General features: G+C 47.0%; 1 protein-coding gene across 1 annotated transcript in view; it reads right to left on the minus strand.

Moving 5' to 3' along the window:
* The window catches only part of ZZEF1 (zinc finger ZZ-type and EF-hand domain containing 1), a 114,168-nt gene that overhangs the window by 34,854 nt on the left and 56,255 nt on the right, over positions 1-23,059 (minus strand). Inside the window, 14 exon segments of the mRNA XM_047758051.1 lie at positions 312-450; positions 2,343-2,472; positions 4,403-4,564; positions 5,817-5,936; positions 8,974-9,138; positions 10,046-10,514; positions 11,237-11,330; positions 13,899-13,978; positions 16,678-16,918; positions 18,608-18,756; positions 20,249-20,450; positions 21,222-21,303; positions 21,387-21,553; positions 22,886-23,008. Of these exon segments, the coding sequence (XP_047614007.1) occupies positions 312-450; positions 2,343-2,472; positions 4,403-4,564; positions 5,817-5,936; positions 8,974-9,138; positions 10,046-10,514; positions 11,237-11,330; positions 13,899-13,978; positions 16,678-16,918; positions 18,608-18,756; positions 20,249-20,450; positions 21,222-21,303; positions 21,387-21,553; positions 22,886-23,008 (2,323 nt within the window).

The raw sequence follows: 23,059 nt of genomic DNA on the forward strand, positions 1-23,059 counted from the left end.
AATCCAAGAGGATTCAAGTATTTCTGAGGTTTGCTTGTGTGTACGTACAAACACTGCATGATTCAGAAGGCCAAATAACTTCCTGAAAACTCGACTAAATGTATATCCCTTGGTGCTGAGTGTTTATCGAGGGCCTGTACCCAGCAAGACAGGAGGTGGAAGCGCCTCGGATCACAGAGCCCTGGAGCACATCACTCAGAGAGTGCCACTCGGCAGCACTGGCGCTGCAGAGGGGAGTTTAAAACAATGACAAGATCAGGGGAAAGAGAAATGCTTATTCCTCTCGGGTACGGCAGCGTCGGGCGGTGTACCTAGGAAGCAAGTCTTGCAGAGGTCCATGTCGCTGCACTGCAGACACCGGTAGCGATGCCAGGGGGCGATCTCATCGCAGCCGTCGCAGGAGATGTCCACGTTTAACAGGTCACAGTAGCGAGCAATAAACATGTGCATCTACACGACAAAACAAGGCACGATGAACCCGCAGACGTTCAGATGTGGCCGCTCTTCCTTACTCAGCCCATCCTTGCAGAGGCACTTGAGCCATTCCACACACTGTGCTAGGTGCTAGGACGAGGACGTGAAGGGGCAAACAGAGGACGCCAGACAGCACGCTAAGGGCTTGGAGGGGCAGATGCAAGAGGCCCTGGAGGGCACAGGAAGTTGTTCAAAGGAGCTCATTCCTCAGGTGAGACCTGAGGGAGGGGCGGACAAGCATTAGCTGGGCCGGGGTAAGGGAGGTGGGCAAGCCAGGTAAAAGCAATGGTAAGTGCTCCTGGAGGCACCAAAGGGTCGAGACGAGGGCTCGTGACCTTGCTAGTAAGTCCACATGTAGGACACAGTGTGAGGGGGTGATTAAAGTTAGAAAGGCAGAGGTCCCGTCGTGGCTCAGTGGTTAACGAATCCGACTAGGAACCATGGGGTCGCAGGTTCGATCCCTGGCCTTGCTCAGTGAGTTAAGGATTCGGCGTTGCTGAGCTGCAGTGTAGGTCGCAGACAAAGGCTTGGATCCCATGTTGCTGTGGCTCTGGCGTAGGCCGGTGCCTACAACTCTCATTTGACCCTGAGCCTGGGAACCTCCATATGCCACGGGAGTGGCCCTAGAAAAGATAAAAAGACAAAAAAATAATAAAGTTAGAAAGGCGAAACCGCAAAGTTCCTTGGATGCTAGTCTCAGGAGTCATGGATGTTTTTAAATGGAAGAGCAGTGGGATCCCGTCTGAGCCTTCTGAAAGCTGCTCTGGTCACAGAGAGAGTGGATGAGAGGGGGCAAGACTGGAGTCAGGGAGACTGGCCCCGACAGCAGCTGTACAGTAACCCCCCGACCAGCGGTTAGGGCTGGAACGAGCGGTAGGTGAGATGGGGCAAGGTGGGCCGATTTGAGAGGTCCAAGGTGGTGGTGGCGAGGAACCCCAGGGACTGACTGGCCATGGGGGCCCCCCAAAAAAGGAGGGTCAGGAACAACGTCCAGATTCCTGGCTGAGGACTTGGCTGGACAAGGGTGGTAGTCACAGATACAAGAAACACTGCAAAAGAATTGTTTGCCGACACTTGAAAAACTTTCTGGGGAAAGAGTAAAGGCACCGTTTCATGAGCAAATAAAATGTTCTACTGGAGAATCCCTGGAGGTTATAGCACAGGTTATCTTTGTGGCGTGGAAATAAATCACCAAGTGGCCATAGAGTAATGGATCACGGCAAATGTGCCACGCCACCCTAGAGCTACAGAACGGCTCCCAAGAGAGAAAACCTGCACAGGCCAAGTGGTGTGCTCCCTCCAAGCAGGACCGAGATGTCACATGAGCAAAGTAACTGGCACAGAGTAGGCACATAAAACTAAGAAAATCAGCGCACCCGAGGCCAGCAGATGCCTGGCAATATGTGGTGGGGACAGAAAAACCCCTAATGTGGAGACGGACGTGGCGGGCTATCTGAATCCTCTAACTCTGACGCTGCGCACATCTGCCTGCTCAGCGGGCGACCTTCTGATTGAACCTCGGCTTCCCACGTGCTTGCCTACAGGAACGTATGTACCAAGGACGCCAGAGTCCAGGGCCTTCAGCAATTCTACTTCTTGCCGTAAATTAATTCACTGGCACTTAATCTCTTACTGCAGCCTCATGAGCCAATTTCCTGTGAATCTAATTCTACGGGAGGGAGCCACTGCCTGAGTGCGGTCAAGTCAGAATTGAGGGCCCCTCAGGTTAATGCCCAGGCTCGGTGACAGCCCACTCACTAAGGTACTGACTGCCACCTGGAGCCCTCTCGGGGACAGCCTGCTGGCACCCCCCGCCCCCCGACTCTCCTCACAGATCACTTCAGATGACTCTAGTTGAGAGGTCTTACTTTCCTCTGCTTCTCTGGATCTTCCTGGGCTATTTTTTCATACCAGGCCTCAAACATGCCATCCTGACACTCATCCATCCATTCTGAATTCTGCTTGGCATCAGCAAGCTCATCTTCTTCACTCCATTGGCTGAAAGAAGGACACAAAGAGAGAAAAGCATGCCTCTCCCATAATCAAGGAAAGTGCTTGTTAGCAGACTCTGGGTCCTATGGGTCCAACACATGGGGCACTTTTACTTCTAAGAGGAAGATGCCAATTTGGTTTTCAAAGCCCAGGGATTTGCAAGATGTTAGATAAATACATACCAATGAAAAGAGAGAAGCCCCTTCCAAAGCAGACTACAACGGGCGAGGAATTAGAGCTCGAAAGGTTATACCTACCGGGCATGATGCCATTCATCAGCCACTTTTGGTGAATCTACTATGTGCCAGGCTGGAGCCAAATAAAATGTTTGAAAAAAAAAAAAAAAAGGTCCAATTTGGACACACCATAGTAGTAGCAGCATGAGAAGGGAGTCAGGAGACCCTGGGGCTTTGGCTCTCCTGCCAGCTGCGGAAAGACCTGGACACAGCACTCAGCACTGGTCCTCGGTTTCCCCGTTTCTAACAGACAGTCTTGGGGTCTCTCCTTTTAGATGTAATGTTATAGATTTCCAAAATTACACATTGCAGTTTGTTTCGGCAACCAGAATTTTAATACAAAAGTCTCTACCCGACAGCAAATGCAAAATATCTACCAACCAACAAATACACATTTGTTCATTTGTGTGTTTCAACAAACTGACTTCAGGCCTGCTCTCACTTGGCTTTGGGCCAGTGCTAAGGGGACTGGTGGGAAAGGCCCAGTCCCTGTTCCCAAGGACGAGACCGTGTAGGTGCAAGTGAAGCTTGAAATAAGGAACTGACTGGCAGCTTACATTCTGCCTCCTTTTCCCAGAGTATCTCTTCAGTGAGAGTGAAAATTGATGTTGACTCAGTTTATTTCCTCCTAATTTTCTCCTCTTTTCTCTTCCTACATCCTCTCCTTTTTCTACAGACATGAATGGTTAATGGATAAGTGAACCTCAGCAGGGTAGAGACATTCATTAAAAGTGGAAAGAAGGAGTTCCCATCGTGGCACAGCAGAAACGAATCTGACTAGGAACCATGAGGTTGCAGGTTCAATCTCTGGCATCGCCCAGTGGGTTAAGGATCCGGCATTGCTGTGAGCTGTGGTGTAGGTCACAGACTCGGCTCGGATCTGGCGTTGCTGTGGCTGTGGTGTAGGCCAGCAGTTGTAGCTCCGATTCGACCCCTAGCCTGGGAACTTCCATATGCCGTGGGTATGGCCCTAAAAGGACAAAAGACAAAAAAAAAAGTGGAAAGAAAAGAAAAAACTCTGCATACTATTTTTTCTCATACCTTAAGTCCTCATAATATGCAAGAGTTTTTTTTGGTTTTCTTTTGTTTTGTGTGGCTTTTTACGGCCACAGCAACTCAGAATCTGAGCTGCACCTTCACCCTACACCACAGCTCACGGCAACGCCGGATACTCAACCACTGAGCAAGGCCAGGAATCGAACCTGCGTCCTCGTGTATACTAGTGAGGTTCCTTACTGCTGAGCCACCATGAGAACTTCATAATGTGCAAGAGGTTAATAAAGTGGCTAAAAGCACACACATGTATAACAAAAATATGGAAAAGGATTTTCCATTTCAACTGCCGTAGGAGGATCCAAAAGTGAGGAGGATGCTCGTGCTGAGTTCACACCACCACCACCGACAACTGCGACACACCACTGTGCCCCCGACGCCATGCTGAACACTAAGAAAGAGAATGCACTTATTCTGCACGGCAATCCTATGAGGCAGGTCCTGTGACAACCCACCGTTCTAAAGATGAGGAAACTGAGGCACAAAGGAGTTTAAAAAGTTGCCCAAGGTTATCCAGCCAGTATGTGGCAAAGGCAGGGTATTGCACAGAGGGTCTCGGCCCAGGGCCAGCTCTGGGCCCCTGGAGCGCGATCCCTGTTCTGCACGGTCTACTTCAGCAACTGCGGAGCACGGGGCTGTGTTCTTACCTGATCACACTGTCGTGGACACTTATGTTTTCTTGTGACATGTTCATGAGGAGATCTGGTAACTGAATGTCCACGAAGAAGGCAAGATCACTGGGCTCCCAGCCCATGTCCAAAAGATGAAGCAGGGCCGTCTGGACACAGGACAAGGCAGGCAACAAGGACCTGAAGAAGCCACGAAGTGAAAGTTACCAAAACTGCCCATCACCAACGGAGACGACAGAAACAGTCAGAGACCTGGTATGTCTGTCAGTGGAAAGAGGAAGGGAAGGCCAGGTTCTTGTTTGAGTTTCTTTTCTTTATTTTTGTTTTTTTTTGTTGTTTTTTTTTTTGTTTTTTTGCCATTTCTTGGGCCGCTCCCTCGGCATATGGAGGTTCCCAGGCTAGGGGTCGAATCGGAGCTGTAGCCGCCGGCCTACGCCAGAGCCACAGCAACGCGGGATCCGAGCCGCGTCTGCAACCTACACCACAGCTCACGGCAACGCTGGATCCTTAACCCACTGAGCAAGGGCAGGGACTGAACCCTCAACCTCATGGTTCCTAGTCGGATTCGTTAACCACTGCGCCAGGACGGGAACTCCTCGTTTGAGTTTCTTGTAATCACCTTTCAAATTTCTCAGACTCCATACAAACCCTCTTCCAAGGACAGCTGAAGCAAAAGAGTACTGAAAGCATAAAGAAGCATGCCCCCGTCTGGACTATCACAGGGGACATTTCATGGTAAAGTAAAAATCACCTCTGATACGTAACAAGGTCAAGGCCAGCCCCTATTAACCCAGGTTATGCCGCTTAGATATAGAAAAGAACCAGTTGTGTCCAAACCACTTACCATAGAGGAGAATGGGGAATGGCTTTACATTCAAGGTCTCTAATTTGTTTTTTAGGGCTGCATCCATGGCAAATGGAGGTTCCCAGGTTAGGGGCTGAATCAGAGCTGCAGCTGCCAGCCTACACCACAGCCACAGCAATGTAGGATCCGAGCCACATCTGTGACTTACGCCACAGCTCACGGCAATGCTGGATCCTTTAACCCACTGAATGAGGCCAGGGATCGAACCTGCATCTTCATAGGTACTAGTCGGGTTCATTACTGCTGGAGCCGCAACGGGAACTCATACATTCAAGTTTTTAAAACTGCACATAATACATCAAAAACTGAAAATAACAGGTTACGGATTCTTAGATGACCCAAGACCCATCCCTCCTTTAACTGTGTATACCATATAGAGAAAAGGCTGAAATAAAATCTATTAATAAGTTAACATCTAGCAATTAGCTCTGAATGGTAAGATTAGGGGGTTATTTTTATTTTACTCTTTGTGTCTTTCTGAATTTTCAACATTGGATGAGCATTTCTTTAAAAATCAGAAGAAAAAAGAAATAATTTTTCTCTAGAAATTGTAAAATTATCCCGTACCTGTCATTTAGGCTACTGAATCCTTTAACAGCTTTGACCAAAAACAGAACAAATTGATAGTAAGTGTCTCGAATTTCTTTGTGTAGATCTGCACCACAGCCCTCCAAGTGTCCAAAATAACTAGAAGCAGAAGAAATCATTGATCACTTAATTGCCAAAACATCATTTACTTAATAATCAATTTGCCTTACATGAAAAGAGCAGAGGAGAAGCAAGCTAATGAAGTGTCACTGAAACTAAAGTAAATAAAAATCAAGTAATTTCAGAAAGTAACGGCATGTGAGCCATGTCCCTGGATTAAGAGGGCTGCTTCCCAGGAGTACGGAGGTGATGATGATTCATCCTTCCTTGTTAACAGAAAAACTACCCTTCCCACCACTACCTGAGTGCCTGGCACCGTGAAGTATTCTTCACTCATCACCCCATTGAACACTCTCTACCCGGTCACGCCCGTCCCTCTAGCTCCCATCACTGATGACTTCAGCACCAAGCTCGGTACCCTTTCTACCTTGATCCTTGTTACCTTGGCAACCCCAACACCCACGGGAACGATGCCCCGTTCCCTGTCCCTGAATTCTCTGCCATCTTCGCCTCCAGTGGGCTTCTCCTCCATCTGCTTTGCCGTCCCAGTCTGATGGTCACTTCCCTGACCTTGTCACCATAGTAACTGTATTGCCTCTGAAATCCTGACTTCAGAGCATCCCATTCCGACCATGACCTCTCATCCTGCTCACCTGCTCTGGGACTCTCACAACAGCCTCCTCAATCCCGACAAGCCCCAACCCAGGACACGCCTCACGTTCACCATCTCCTACTCCCGCTGTGCTCTCTCTTCGCCCTGTACTCAGCTTTCATTGGACGGCCCATTACCACAATCACACCTTCCCAACTTTTGCTGCTTTCTCCCTCCACATGCTTGCCTGAGAAACAGAGTGCCTACATCAAAACCACGAAACGTGGCTGCAGCAAACACCACACAACCAAGCTGACTAGTATCACTTTAAATTCACAACCATCATTCCAAATAAGCACTCAAAATTGTCAGGCAATCAGACTGGCTGTCACAATAGTCAAACCTCCCTGCCTTTCCTTAAACTGCCACTGCTTCTACCTAAACTTTCACTTAGAGCTGCTAACTATCCTCAAATTCTATATTTTAAAAACAGAAATGATCCCACAGGAATACCTCTGTCTCTGCACCACCAAATCTACCAACCAACTTGCATGCTACTGAGTCTCCTGCTACCACGGTCGCCCTGACTCTGCCAAAGGCCGACTACTCCACGTAGGCCGTTGCTACCGCCTCCGGTCCCTCTCTTCCCGCATCGAGTCTTCCTCATTACCGACTCACTCCCACCCGCACGCGGTACACTCTACCTCTTCAAAGCCCTCAGTGGAGCCCACATCCCCTGCAATCACTACCCTAATTCCTCTGCTCCCCTTCGAGGCCAAATTTCCTGAAATAACTTCTAGTCTCCCTCTTCATTTCATTACCCCCATTCTCTTCTCAACTCAGTCCAAGGGGGCTTGCAGCCCATGGCCCCAGTAAGACTACCGTCAAATCCAGTGTGTTCTTATCTTGCTTCGCCTCTCACATCAGCATCTGACACAACTGACCATTCCTATGTTTTGAGATACGGTCTTCTCCTGGCGGCAATGGCAACTCCTGCCCGCTGGTTTTTGTTCTTGATGGCCACTCCCTGATCTCCTCAGCTGCCTGCTCTTCCTCTGCTTGACTTCAACTAAACAAAGAAGTGCCCCTAAGGGTCGGTCCTGGGCCCCCTCTTGTTCATCTCTCTGCACACTTTCCAGAAGGTCTCACCCTGGTCTCATGGCTTTTATATACCATCTATATGCTGACAACATCCAAAGTCTATCCCTAGTCCTGGTTTCTTTCAAGCACTTTAGGCTCTTCTGTCAATTTTCTTGATATATTTACTTAGGTATGAAAGAAGCAGTTCAAACGTGGCCAAAACAAAACTTCTGATTATTGCCCTCATCTGTTTCTTCCATACTCTTCCCTCAGTATCACCATCCACCCAGCTGCTCAAGCCAAATCCTAGGGGTTTCTTTCCCCAGGATTCCTTGTTTCACCCTCTGCATCGAATCCATCAGTAAGTCCTGACAATTCTACCTCCAAAATATATCCAGAATCTCACCATCTCCAGTGCTATTTTTCCTGGTTCAAACCACCACAAGCTCTTGCCTGGACTTCTGCTACAGCTTCCTAACTGCTTTCTTCCTTCTGGTCTTTTTCACATAGTAGCCAAAAGTATCTTTGATAAATATATGTCACAGTGTGTTCCTCTTGGGCTTCAATTCCTCCAAAGACTTCCCATCTACAGCTCGGTACGAAATCCAAACACCTTAAATTGCATCCTACGAAGCTTTACATGATATGGGCCTACTACAGGCCTCATCTCCTCCTATCTGGCTCACTCAGGCACACTGGCTTTCTTTCTGCTCCTTGGGCCAACCCCCCACCCTAGGGTCTGTGTGCTGCTCCTCCTGCCTTTAGGGCTCCCACCCCTGAAGTCAGCTGCTCAGTCATCTCTTGGTTCTGTGTCATCTCCTCGGCCTGCCTTCCCCAACCACACAAATTAGGTTACTCTGTATGAAATCACCACACATCAACATTGCCGCTATGTGTACACACACACATAATTTTTTTCTTGGTCTGTCTCTCCGAAACAGAATATAAGCTCCACTAGAACAAGGGTCTTGTCTGCCCGTCCCCTGGGAAAACCAGACCACCTAGAACAGCGGCTGCCACAGTCAACACTCAGAAAATATTTACTGAGTGGTTGTTGAAACAATCTTGTGAGGTACTTATTAGATGTATGTCATTACTGTAGATGAGCGTCAAATTGAGCTCGCAGCTTCCAGGAACCAAATGAGGGGTATGGGTACACGGGGAACATAATCCTCACTTGACAGTAAAAGAAAGCTGATAAACTCATCCAGAAGAATAAACATGTTCCATTATTTACTTACTACAAGTCTTTTTCTAAGGAGAAATGGTGTTAGAATAAATTGTCCCAAACCGTAAATCTGCATCCTACAAGGAAAGGGTCGAGTCCTTCATCCGAGAAGACAATTAGGATTTCTTTACAATGACCTCACATGTCTTCCTTGCAGACCTGTGCTTTGGACTTACTTGGTAAAGTCCTTCTGGCAGGTCAGAAGTTCCAGCAGGAAGAGTATGTACGGCGGGTGGAAGCAGTGAGGCTGCCCGAGGGACTCGGAGCAACACTGGGCGATCCTCAGGACCTCGAGGATGCTGCAGGCTTGGGCCTTCCTCAGGGAAAGAACCTTGACAACACTGGAGACAGAACTCAAGTCAGGAACACCCAGAAACCTCTCGAGCTGGGGCAGAGAGAAAACAGACCCCCGCCCAGGTTCTGGTGCCATATCAATAAAAATACCACTGCGAAGTATTCAGGAAGGATTTCGATACCTGTTTGCTGCTTTTAGTCACTACTCAGCAGCATTCCAAATCAGTCCACTGGCCACAAGCCTCTCAACTCACATGAAACAATTAATTAATGAAAAAGGAAGTTTGTCTCTGTGGTCAACCAGGGCCAATAGGACAGGGAAGCCAAGCAGGCGAAACGTCCAGGAATGTAGGCCCTTTGACAAGTCAGAAAATATCAACTCCTAAATTTCTCAAGGGATTAATATAAGACAAACTTATTTTGGTGGCTACCAAAAGAAATAGTTCTTTTCTAGGGAGTTCTCGTCGTGGCGCAGTGATTAACGAACCCGACTAGGAACCATGAGGTTGCGGGTTCGATCCCTGGCCTTGCTCAGTGAGTTAAGGATCCGGCGCTGCTGTGAGCTGTTGGTGTAGGTCACAGATGCGGCTCGGATCCTGCATTGCTGTGGCTCTGGGGTAGGCCGGGTGGCTACAGCTTTAATGATTAGACCCCTAGGCTGGGCACCTCCATATGCCGCAGGAGCGGCCCTAGAAAAGGCAAAGAGACAAAAAAAAAGAAATAGTTCTTTTTTAGCCAATCAGTACATGACAGAGATACAATTTCCGTATCATGTACAACCCTCAAGTGAAAGAAATACTTCTTTAAAAGGGGAAAAAAAAAAAATCAAAAACTGTCTCCTGACCATTCTAAGACAGACCTTGATCTGTCCCGCAAGCATTATTTGCTCATTTCTGAGATGAACGTCAAGGCTTTGACGAGGCGGGGCACCGGGCACCTGGCGCGCGGGCTCACCTCTCGGGCGAGAGCGCCTGGTCTTTGACGAAGTCCATGACGTCCCGCAGCACCGGGTACCGCTCCTTCACTGCGGGCGCCGGCCGGGCCTCCTCCATCGAGCGGAAGGAGAGCAGCCGCAGCCGCCCGCGGGTGAAGGGAGGCCGCCGGGTCGGGGTGGAAGGGGACGAGGGCTCTTCGGCTGCGGCAGAGGACACGTCCGCCGCAGGAGGGCCACTGCTGGGCGGCGGCGGCGGCTGGACCCCCAAGCCGGGACTCCTGTCTCCCGCGGCCGGGGGCCCTGCTTCGCTGGGGGAGGCCGAGGCTTGGAAATGCTCTCCGGCCACAGAGCCCGTCCTCTGGCGCCGGTCCCGTGGCTGCAGGTGATCCGTCTCATCTGCAGTCACCAGCGTGTCGCAGCTCTCCTTTGAACTTGCACCGATGGGCAAAAATTTTAGTAACAGAAGACTCTTCTGAATACACTCCTTCGCTAAAAGCAAAAGGCAAGAAACATAATGAAAAAAAGTCAAAATTCAACCTGTTCTCCTCTGAAGAGACAATAATCTACTTAAACTCTACAAGCTGGGACAAGAAATATCTCCATTAACACAGCGATATACACACCTACCGACAGAACAGAACCGAACCTTCCCTCACATCCATCAAAATCTCCCGGGCAGTATGAGCACACTTTTAAAATGTTTTATTGTAGACATTTTCAAACATACAGAGAGAGAACAGTATAAGGACCCCCCCAAGTACCCCTCACCCAGACTTAACAGCTGTCAACCCAAGGCCAGTCTTTTCTCACCCGCACCCGCTCCCCACTCCCCGGATTATTTCCATGTGGATCCCAGGCATTACATTATTTCATCTATAAAATCTTCAGTTTATTTCCCTAAAAAGTTTTAGATAATAACATAACCATGACATTTTAAGAAGTAACAGTAATTCCTTAATTTTATTGACTATTTAGTATGAGCATACTGAAAAACATAACAAGACAGAGCTCAAAAAACACTTAATGCCTCCTAAAAAAATACTCCATTTGGATCATGTTAATAAATAATTATTCCTCTCTGGCACTTCTCTATTTGTGACATGTCCTTAGAAAATACAGTTAGTGTCAACACACGCCTAGAAACTGGGTCACTGGTTTTCTGTGAAGTGAAAACAGACGAAGCGGGGCTGGCAGCCAGAGCCGGCACTCACCCAGGCTCTCGGGGTTCGCCTCAGCAGCTTCTGACCCACGTCGGTCTTCTGCCTCGTTCCCCAGGCTCATCAGGGACTTCTGCTTCATCTCTAACTGGGGGAGGATTGGGGCCACATAATTACATTGTCCAGGCAGGAGAGCAAGGGCAGCCACAGCAAACTACTTCAAAAGCACCCTGTGCTGAGATCATGGACTTTTATAGTCCTGTGTTGAGGATATTAGGACTGAGCTGTTTTTGTTTGTCCTGGAGGTAATCCAGGCATTGAAGCTTCCTAACGGTCTATCTGCAAAACGACCTTCTTTTTAACTATGCGTTATTTGGGAGAAATTTATAACCATGACCCTATTCTTTTTAAAAAAATTCTAGAACCCTGGAGTTGGAGGGGCCCTTACCTAAAGCTGACCTAGTACAAATAAAGCAAGGAGGTCTTAGAGAAGTGAAGGGTCTGGTGAGGGTCACATACCTGGTTTGCAGGCGATGCTGGACTAAAACTTGATCTCTATTCTACCCTAAAGGAGCAAGACTCCTCTAAGTGATGCTGAGACTGCCAGGCAGCGAATGGTGCTCCTAGTACGCCGGCAGGCCATGGTCACAGCATGCACCACGGTGCTGACGGCCCAGGCAGAAGACCGGGCGTGATGTATGGAGACCAAGGTCTTGGAGAAAAGACCTTGGCATCGTGTCCAAGTGTCAGCACTCTAGCCTGTGCTACACCAGAGGTATAAACTACAATGTGCTTTGTCGGCTGCCAAATCCTTTTTTCTTGAACTGTCTGTGGTCACTGACTTTATGAGACACTCTTTAGCTTAAATGCTACCACTAGCTTGGTTTCTCTGTCAACACGCTCCCACCATTCTGATGATGTTACCTTTGCGTTTCTTCTGAGACAGCCTGTTCATTTTGGTCTCCATCTGTCTATCCAGTTTATTCTGGGCCCCAACTATGCTCTAATCACTGTGCATTTGTACCTGGATAAACTCATATATTCTTTTTTTCCTTTTTTCTTTTTAGGGCTACAACTGCGGCATATGGAGGTTCCCAGGCTAGGGGTCAAATCGGAGCTGCAGATGCTGGCCTACACCAGAGCCACAGCCACGCCAGATCCAAACCGTGTCTGAGACCTATGCCGAAGCTGTGACCTATGCTGCAACTTGCAGCAACGCCAGATCCTTCACTGAGTGAAGCCAGGGATCGAGCCCACATCCCCGTGGATACTAGTTGGGTTCTTCACCTGCTGAGCCACAAGACGAATTCCTTTTTAAAAAAAACTATGGCCAAAGATGTGAAGTTGTCCTTATCTCTGCCTTGGCATGTAGATTCTTTCACACTCACTAAATTCTACAGCTGGATGTCTCATACAACCTAGATGTCCTCATACTCATCCTGTCCCCAGCTGAACTGACCACCCCACTTCCAGATCCAAGACCATTTTTCCCATTCTGGTCAACGCTTCTACCACCCACCAAGTCACCCAAACCAGGAACCCGGAAACAGTCTTCAACTCCACCTGCCTGTTCACACGTCCATCAGTGAGTCTAATTATTTTATCTCCTAAGTAGCAGAAGTCATCCCCACCTAATAACCACAACTAGTCTCCTGCCTTCAATTTTATTATCCATCCTCTACTCACTTAAGATCTTTTCTCAACTACTATACAACTTTTAAGGTGGTTGTAAATGTATATATATAAATAAAATAATAATATACAGGTACTCATCGCCACGCCTAAGTAATAAGAACAATTCTTCTGAACCTGGTGTTTATCATTTCCATGCATTTGGTTAATTTTACTAAATATCTGTGTACATACCATACACTTTATGTACGTAACATAGACATTCGGTCTGAGTGTCAGCTTTATAGAAGGAGCATCACATCACGTGCTTTTGCGCCTCATCACACTTGTGAGCACCATCCATGCTGACAGACGTGGCTCTACTTCACTCCTTCTCATCGTGATACAGAATCACAGTAACATAACATACAATCCTCTTGCTTGCTCTACCCACGGACGTTTCGCTCTTCCAGGTGACGGCTGTCACAAACAGTGCTGCAGCACCTCTCTTCTAAACCGCAGGAAGCCCTCTCCTCGGAGAGAGGCCTCACCTCTGCCGAAAACCATCCCTGGTCGCAGAGTATCTAAAGCACTGCTTTCCCTCCTAGTCTAAACGGTTAGCGTCAACGAAACCCTGCTTCCTCTGACATTCTCAACACTCACCAAATCATGACTTCAAGGGTTCTCAAGTATTCTTTTTTATCCATTCACATCACTAAACTTTAGTTCTTAAAAAAAATTCCTGGAGTTCCTCCTGTGGCGCAGCAGAAATGAACCCAACTAGGAACCACGAGGTTGAGGGTTGGATCCCTGGCCTTGCTCAGTGGGTTAAGGATCTAGCGCTGCTGTGAGCTGTGGTGTAAGCTGCACATGTGGCTTGGATCTGGCACTGCTGTGGCTGTGGTGTAGGTCAGCAGCTATAGCTCCCATTCAGCTCCTAGCCTGGGAACCTCCATATGCTGTGGGTGCGGCCCTAAGAAGCAAAAGAAAAAGAAAAAAAATTTTTGAGGTTTTATTTTTGAGGAGACAGCTACTTATCTTAATTCCATGATATCATAGTAAAAATTCAAAAACTATAAAAATAGCATGCAAAGGAAAATCTTACCATCCATATTCGAATCCCATCTGCCAAGGAATACACCTGTGCAAACTCCTCACTCAGGGCTGTCTTGCCCCCACTATTTACTGGGGAAAGGAGAGGTGACATTCAGTTAACACAATTCACTGCTGCAACACTAAGCATAAATTCACTTCTAAATCTCCGCACAGAAAGTCTTCCCCTGACACTCACACAGTGAGGGTGGCAGGAGAGGACCCGGAGAGGGGGTGGTGGGGGGGAAATGATCAATTAAACCACAAATAGCTGAAAGGGGTTCTCTGTGTTACTTCAAACTAACTTTTTTCACATGAATATCTAAAAATGGATATACTGTTAAAGTGAGTAAAACATTAAAAGTAAAATATTGAACATATTACAAGCAAAATAAAAATTATTAAAAGTGAGTTAAAAAATAATTATAAACATGGAAAAAAGTTCATGGTACATATATAAAGTAAAAAAGGTTAGTTATGAAACAGTATTTACAGGGTGGCTGAAACAGCTCAGTCTGGGTGGGGATTAGACTGAAGCAGTATATGCAAAATTATCAAAGAGTTTACATGGTACAGACATGGTTTTACACAGTAAAAACACATATAAACATACCCAAATAAAAGGCCAGGTAGACACAAAGAAAAATGTTAACAGAGGTATTCCTGAAGTGGTGAGATGATAGCTGATAATTACTGTAAGCTTTTCTGTACTTTGTAAGCTTCTACATGAATGGGTATTATTATTATTATCTTGTCTTTTTGTCTTTTTAGGGCTGCACCCACAGCATATGGAGGTCCCAGGCGAGGCGTCAAATCACAGCTATAGCCGCCAGGCTACACCACAGCCACCGCAACACCAGATCCAAACCTCGTCTGTGACCTACACCACAGCTCACAGCAACGCCAGATCTGAGCTATGTCTGCAACCTATACCACAGCTCACGGCAACGCCGAATCCTTAACCCATTGAGTGAGACCAGGAATCAAACCTGCGACCTCATGGATACTAGCCGGTTTTGTTAACCACTGAGCCACAATGGGAATTCCCGTATTATTTTTATAATTGGAAAAGTAACAAAAACATTTTGTTTTGTTTAAAGAAAGATCTATGAGGCCGGCCCCTTTTCTTCATCTAAAAACCAAAGGCTAATATACTGGAACAGAGTGATGCTCTCTGTTGAGCCAGTGCAAATGCAATGAATTTTCTTAATACCTAGAATGTGCCAGGCTCTACACCTGGCACTGAGAAAAACAAACAGGGTCCCTCCTCGAGCGGCTTAGTCTAGTTGAAAAACTCCTTCCATACGTTTCTAACCTAAAAGAGTGACAGTTTTAGACAAAGATTGGCAAATTAGCTACACAAGGCCAGCTCCCCAAGTAGTTCAGTTCTGAAGAACCCATCAACAGCCCCTTAGTGGCAGGGACGGAAAGAACTGTGACCAACTGTGCCTCCTTCAAAGCATCAGTGGTAGGTATTCTAGAAACAACCTGTATTTGGCAAAATATTTCTAGTCGTCACATCTGATCGTGCGTTTTGCAGAGACAAAGGGGTATGTGATATGCAAACGTGATTTGCAAACACAAGGGGGGAGCTTTCCCTGAGCCAGAAACCTTCTGTTTCTCAGCTTTTAACTCATAAGTCTTGGATCCCGATCCCTTGAAAGTTCCCACAGGTAACAAAGATTGTCCAGTTCTCTTACTACAATTTGATTATGAAAACATATCGTGAATTTTTTTTTTTCCGAAACCATACAGGGCAGCTTGCCCTTCATCAGAGATACACTCTTCCATGTGACAGCTGTTTCCTTCAATCACTCACGCTTCAGTGTCGTTTTACTTATCTGAGCAGCTTCTTAAAGGAACTATTAACAGCTGAGGGAGGAATTGAGATGTTTTACATCGGGAAATAAATTCTGCAATATGAGACACAAAGGACTCAGCAATAAAGGTGGCAGTGATCATAGCATCAATAATTACAACAACAGTAACAGTCGATTAACTAGTCTAAGGAAGGAAGCACGTCCTTCATCTGCGCCGTGGAAAGAACACACACCCTGCCAGAGGGCTGGGGACAGCCCACACCTCGTCTTTACACTGCGTTTGAAATGCTTTTCTTCACGAAATGATGAGTAGGGAGAGATCGTCCCTCTTTGTGGGCCCCGTTAGGCTGCAGGCTACATTTATAGTAAATCCACAGACGTGGTATCCCTGGGGCACGTGAGGAAAAGAAATGGCAAGGAGCAGGCTCTCAACAAAGGAAGCCAGCAGCTCAGGATACAAAGAGGCTGTAAGTCTAAAGAGAAGTTCACACCTACATTTTCTTCCTCGGTTATCCGCACATTCAATTACCTAAATGTCCCAGGTTTTAACTGGAATTTCTTAGCATGTTAGAGCGAATCAACGCTGAGCTTTGCAGATAAGCTCACGGAGGTGCAGAAAGGTTATCTGATTAACCTGAAGCTGCACGACTTCTAGTGTGCGAGCTGGGAATACAACCCAAGGGAAGGTTTCCTTCCATTAAATTTCTCGGGAGTTTTCCATGAGAATTCTAGATAGAGAAAAATCACCTGCTAATTAGGAAACTCAAGGCTACTTGCTATGTATTACACTCTGCTAACTATAAATTGGTGACGAATCTTTTGACTGGCAAAGGAGAAATGACAAGATGAAGTTTACAGTTGTGGAAATGTGTTTATGGTCCAAAATACTTAGCAGTGTTCGCTTAAGATAGGCTTTCTTAAAACTTAGCAATTGGCCTTCAGATCAAAAACATTCCCTGTAATATAAGTTACCATATTTTTGCAGCTTCTCATATAAGTCTGGAGTGCGATACACCAGAGCAGCAAAGGTGGCGTTCACAGCTTGATCAATAGTGGAACCAGCAACTATATCTGTCTTTGGGGCCTGTTTTCTACATGCCTGTATGAATCCTTTGAAAAGTTCTGAATATGGCCCACAGAAGTTCTGGGCAGGATCTGACTGTGCAAAGTCAAGAAGAAATTGGTGGCAGGGATCATCGGGGATGTTCTTAACCTGCGAACAACAACAACAACAACAAACATCAACATGTTTAACACATTCATTCAAAAAATAGAGTTGACTGAACGCCTACGAGGCCAAAGCAGAAGGCTACAGCACAGTGCATCCTCTCAGGACATCTAACACTACTGGCAGGAGATCAGACAGATACAGGGGTTAAAAAAAAAAAAAAAAAAAAGGAAAGATAAATAACACGTTAAAAGCATTCAAACTACCACTACCATAAAGCAAAAGATTATCAAGTGCCAAATGCCTAGAAGGGACACCCAGTGCTGAGAGTTCACAGGAGAGGGCTACTGGCCGGTTAACGTGATTAAGGAAAGCCTCCTGGAGGGGATGGGCTTCGGATGGGACCCTGAAGACGGGGCAGGTTTGGTCCTGAGGAACACAACCATTAGCAGAGAGTCAGTGGGGAGACTGACCTGGCCTGAAGTCTCAGCTGGGGAGTGGTGGGAACTAGAGTCAGAGAGGTAAGGTGAAAGGAGACTGCGAGGGCCTTGACTGTCACACTGAGGAGTTTAGACTTCACCCTGTGGGCAACGGGGAGCCATTAATGGTGCTTGGCAGTGGAATGACAAGATAATGCAGTGATTTAAAAAAAAAAAAAAAAAAACCTTGGTAGGTAGCAATGTAATAATGCAAGTGCAAGATGAGGGCCTGGATAAAGATGGAGGCAGAGGACATGGAAAGAGATGAACATCTCAGAGAGGAATCCACAGGGCTGGCAGCTCGTGGGACAGGAAAGGTGAGAAGAAGGTGGGAATAAAGGTGACACTCGGGAGTAGTGGCTCAATGTCTGGGAAAACAATAATGACAATAATAGGAGTGAGCAGTCCGGGGAGCCACCCTGGTTTTACACTTCTGAGTTAAAGGGAGTTAGAACGTGGAAATGCGAACACCTCACGGAAAGAGGCGGATACGTGACTGGAGCCTGGGAAAAGAACCAGGACTGGAAACTGATTATTTAGGAAGCACACACACAGAGGTGACAGCAGAAGAGGGGAGACAGGATACGGTCTTGGTGGTGGCAGGAAAGGGGGGAGAGCCTGAAAGAAGCCTACTCTTCAGAAAAGGAGGAAGAAGAACGACGGAGGCAGACGGAGTGGGTAGACAGAAGAGAAGCCAGCGGACTGCGGTGGAGTAAGAGAAGGGTGGGTCTGACGGAGCAGAGACGCTGAGGAAGAGGGCCTGGACCAGCAATCAGCCACTGAAGAGCACGGGGTGGCGGGAGGTGGGAGGAAGGGAGGAAGAGCAGGAGAGCAGAGAGAAGGACGAAGAGATGACGGAGAGACAGCGGGCAAACTCATTTGGCTTTTGAGTATCATGAGCCTAAGTATCGGGCTGCTGTCCCGCGGAGAACAAAAAGTACAGCACGAGTCTCCCTCTAGAGTGTGACTCAGCGGGCACTGGAAACGGACCTGATTTGTTTTTATGACTCCCCCAAGAGAGACTGACTGAGCTCCTGCGCTATTTCACTGCGGAGCCAGTCATTCAACATGGGTGAGCACTTGCCATGCTGGCGCTTATGGCCCAAACGAACAAGGGGTAGTAGCTTCCGCCCTCAAAGGACTAACAGCTTCACAGGGGTGATGAGATATAAACACAAATGTTTATAATCTAAAGTGATAAAATACTAGTAAACATTTCCCACTCCAAATACAAAGACAAGAGAAGAGTAAATACCTCCTTATTATCCTGGTGTGGGTGAGTGGGCCAGCTTGCTTCTAATCCCAACTCTGGACGTATTTGGTGCCTGAAGACAGGTTTCCACAAGGGGGAGTTGAGGACTAATGCCATTTTTGCCTGAGGTATTGCCATGTTACTTCCTAACTCTGGAAAGAGAAACAGGCTTACAAGAGTTCCGTTCTTTCCTTAACACACTCAGAGTCTTTGCACTGATGAAGAAAGGATTAAAAAAACTTGGGCATTAAGACAGAGAGGGAAGTCATACCCATTCAGCAGAACAAAACTGTTAAACACAGAACCTGATGGACCTAAACCATCAGGCAGTCCTGAAATGCTGCCATTCTGTATGACAGCTTCAGTTCCAGGTCCCTCTGAAATGACTAACTTGTGTAGTAAGTTGAAAACAGAATGGGAATCGCCTCCAAGGCAGTAACAGGAGACCATTTAGAAATGTTTAATTATGGAGACACGGTCACAATTTGTAAACTTCAGTTTGTAAAATATAAATAAATAACATACTACAAATGATAATACTAAAATACCTGCCACAGATGTGTTTATGAAAAGCCAAAGAAAAAACACAAGGTGGAAGTAGATTAAAATGTTAATAACGGTTCTCTCTGGGGATTAGGATTAATAATGGTTTTTCTTCTTGGCTTTTTTTTCCACTATGTAACTTTTCTATGATATTTTACTTTTAAAATGAGAAAAACTTAAAAAAAAAAAAAACTATATAGGAGTTGCCGTCGTGGCTCAGTGGAAACGAATCTGACTGGTATCCATGAGGTTTCGGGTTCCACTCCTGGCCTCACTCAGTGGGGTTACAGATCCGGCGTTGCCATGAGCTGTGGTGTAGGAGGCAGATGCAGCTTGGACCTCATATTGCTGTGGCTCTGGCGTAGACCGGTGGCTACAGCTCTGATTCAACCCCTAGCCTGGGTACCTCCATATGCCGCAGGTGTGACCCTAAAAAGCCAAAAAAAAAAAAAAAAAGAAAGAAAGAAAGAAAAAATCTCTTCAAGGCAAAATCCATGTTCACTTATTTTACACGTATTCACATAATTAAAGAGTATACAAATAATTTATTCTATATTTCTGCCTTCTGGTTAGAATATACCAAAATTCACTCACAAAAAAATGGTGACAATACTGCCAAAAGCCAGCTCCCTCCCCCACCTCCTTCATAGTGTCCTTCGAAATATGTCCCCATGACTGAGTCAAGAAACTTTATGAAAACAGCATCAAGTGTATATTTGATTCTGGTTTGGTTTAAAGGAAACTGAAAGCAAATGGGTTTCTTTTCTTTTAGGGCCAAACCCACAGCACGTGGAGGTCAGGGTCGAATTGGAGCTGCAGCCGCCGGCCTACACCACAGCCACAGTGACATGGGATTCAAGCGCATCTGCGACCTACACCACAGCTCACAGCAAGACCGGATCCTTCACCTACTGAGCGAGGCCAGGGATCGAACACGTATCCTTAGGGATACTAGTCAGATGTGTTTCCGCTGAGCCACGACGGGAACTCCCGAAAGGGCGTTGTATCAATTCCCTTGCACTGCAATTATGTGAAGCGGGTCGCCCCCTTGCTCTTCAGTGTGGCTGGAGCAAGACGGGGAGGGACAGCACGTGGACTTACGATGCACAGACTTGAGGGCCATGCACTGGGAAGCGAGGCGGCCCATCAGCCGGGAAACAAGGAGTTGCAAATCCAACCCCCAAGACACAGCAACATCAGGCAGGCCGTAGGCAGTGACTGTGAATTTGTAGCCCCACTCATTGTTACTGCTGTCGGAGTGAAAGAGAAACTGCAGCCGGGGACCAGCCTTGAAGGTCACTTTCTAGAGACAAACAAAGAGGTCAAGGGGTCGAACCGACTGGAGAAGGCAGCACTCCAGAAACAAGCATGTTCTTCACGACTCGAAAAACCTACATTTAAAATTGGCCTATAGTCTCACCATTATATCTTACACCCCCACCAAAACTACTAAAGAACTGGACAGTGGAGTGACTGAAACAGAAAATTCACAACTGCACCTTATGAAGAAGTAAACTTGCAAACTGCTGGTCAGTTTTCTAAACCTCAGATGCTGCCCTGCCCACTACCTACTCAGCCAGGGACTGCGCTGCTCCTTGGCTCCCAACGGTGACGCAGCGCTTACCTTCCCAGCCAGAGCTGCACAGCCCAAACTGTGAGGGGGACCCTGGCTCTCCCCGTCGTGGGCGAGGCCGCTTGGACCCATCAGTACTTCCGTGCTAAGGATGACGATTCCCTGTCTACTCTGGACAATGTGATACAAACCAGGGTGGCGAAGAACCAGACAGTAAATTATTAGACTTTCTGGGCCACACAGTTCTCTCCGGCAACGACTCAACCCTGCCTCTGCCGTGCCCACGAAGCTACAGGTGAAACAAACAATTGGGCACGGCTGTGTCCTCCTGAAACTTTATTTATGAAACAGGTGCTGAACTCTGATATAAACCCTTCCTTTTACAAAAGTGTGATATAAATCCTTCCTTCAAAGACCACATCTCTGTCCTCCTGAGGTTATAGCAAAAGGAGAACTGATGCAGAAGTAGGCATTGCCTGGGTCTCTGGGACAACCACTCACCTTGGGCCATTTATCAGTGCCAACTTTTGTGTCATAGCGTGTCTTCCCACCTCTGGCATCAGTGAATTCCAGATAGTCATACCTGTGAAAGCATAATCTCTATCACTTTCCTTCTCTCGTTTTTGATCCATCACTGCTTGGGGAAAAAAGAATGGTGAGTCATACCTTTTTTCAGTTTCACATCTCTCATCAAATTCCACCTCAAAATAGGTTGCCCCGGGGCTAACAAAGACAGACACCTCGTGGCAATTATTTTCATAGTTGTGGGCAGACTCCTTGGTCCATGTATGCAACACCACAGGACGTTCCTGTTGCCAAGTCTCAACATCCAGCTATGCAGAAAAGGGAGTCAAGAAAGGTTTTCATCACTCTCCGTGAAGCCACCTGCAGGAAACTGTCCTCTGTGTCAGCCCAGACGGCAGCCACTGACATCCCTACACAAGCTCATCGACATAGACTGATCGACATTTGTTTATTCAGGAGAGGAGACACGGGGTCCGCACTGCACTAGCTTTTTTTTTTTTTTTTTTTTTTAGGGCCACACTTGCGGCATACAGAGGTTCCCAGGCTAGGGGTCTAATTGCAGCTGTAGCCGCCAGCCTACGCCACAGCCACAGCAACATGGAATCCGAGCCGCATCTGCGACCTACACCACAGCTCACGGGAACACCGGATCCTTAACCCCCTGAGCAAGGCCAGGGATCGAACCCTTGTCCTCATGGATGCTAGTCGGGTTTGCTAACCACTGAACTATGATGGGAACTCCCTGAATTAGCTTTTATTTTCTCACCATGACAGAACCACTTCTTACAAAACCAGTACCTACATGAATGTCCAGTGGAGTATCAAGATCTTACACCCACATTTAGGACACTGGCAGATCTGAGCTCATCCTCTCTTCTCCCTCTCTTTTTTTTTTTTCAATCTTTGCTTTTTTGTCTTTAAAATAGGCTTTTTAATGTATGCCCTTTTTACTCCCACAGCGTTGTGAGAATTAAACAAGACAGTGAAAAAACTTCGTGTCCTATAAGGCTGAGTAATGGAGAAAATGCTTTTAAATACCAAACCCCCTAATTTGCCTTTCAACACACATTTTCTCTTCTGGGCTTCAATATGGTTATTCACTTACATGGTTCTTCATATAATTTCATGTGCTATATAAAGATGAAATTAAGAGTTCCCATTGTGGCTCAGTGGGTTAAGAACCCGACTAGTCTCCATGAGGATGCAGGTTCAATCCCTGGCCTCACTCAGTGGGTTAAGGATCAGGCACTGCCGCAAGCTGCAGCATAGGTCATAGAAGTGGCTTGGATCTGGTGGGCTGTGGATGTGGCATAGGCCAGGGGCTGCAACTCCGATTCAAACCCTAGCCGGGGATCTTCCATATGCTGCAGGCGCAGCCCAAAAAAAAAAAAAAAAAAAGAGATGAACTTAATCTTCATACAGCCTCCTCCGTGTCTCCTTTCTAATGCTGACCATAGCAAATCAACTCAGACTGGCATTTATCCGTTTGCAAAACCCACACTGACAAAGTACTGATAAGACAGAGGGTCTTGCAGAGGTGAATGATCTGCGGGGCCTGCACTGAGTGCTGCGTTTCGTACGTACGGTCACAGCGCTCCTAAGAAGGGATGGAAAGCAGGTTTGAGGCCAGCGCGAGGTACCTTGTTCAGTCCTCCGTCGGGGTCACTGCAGAGCTCCTTCAACAGCTCTGTCAGGGCGCTGAACTCTCTCAGGAGTGTGCAGTGTGAAATGTCTAATGTACAAAAATCCAGCAGGAAGATCACCTAAAGGAAGATGAATGAAGCACTCAGCGTCCACCTCCGACTCTGGGGGGG

Source organism: Phacochoerus africanus, chromosome 14, assembly GCF_016906955.1.
Source record: "Phacochoerus africanus isolate WHEZ1 chromosome 14, ROS_Pafr_v1, whole genome shotgun sequence".
Classification (NCBI taxonomy): Eukaryota; Metazoa; Chordata; class Mammalia; order Artiodactyla; family Suidae; genus Phacochoerus; species Phacochoerus africanus.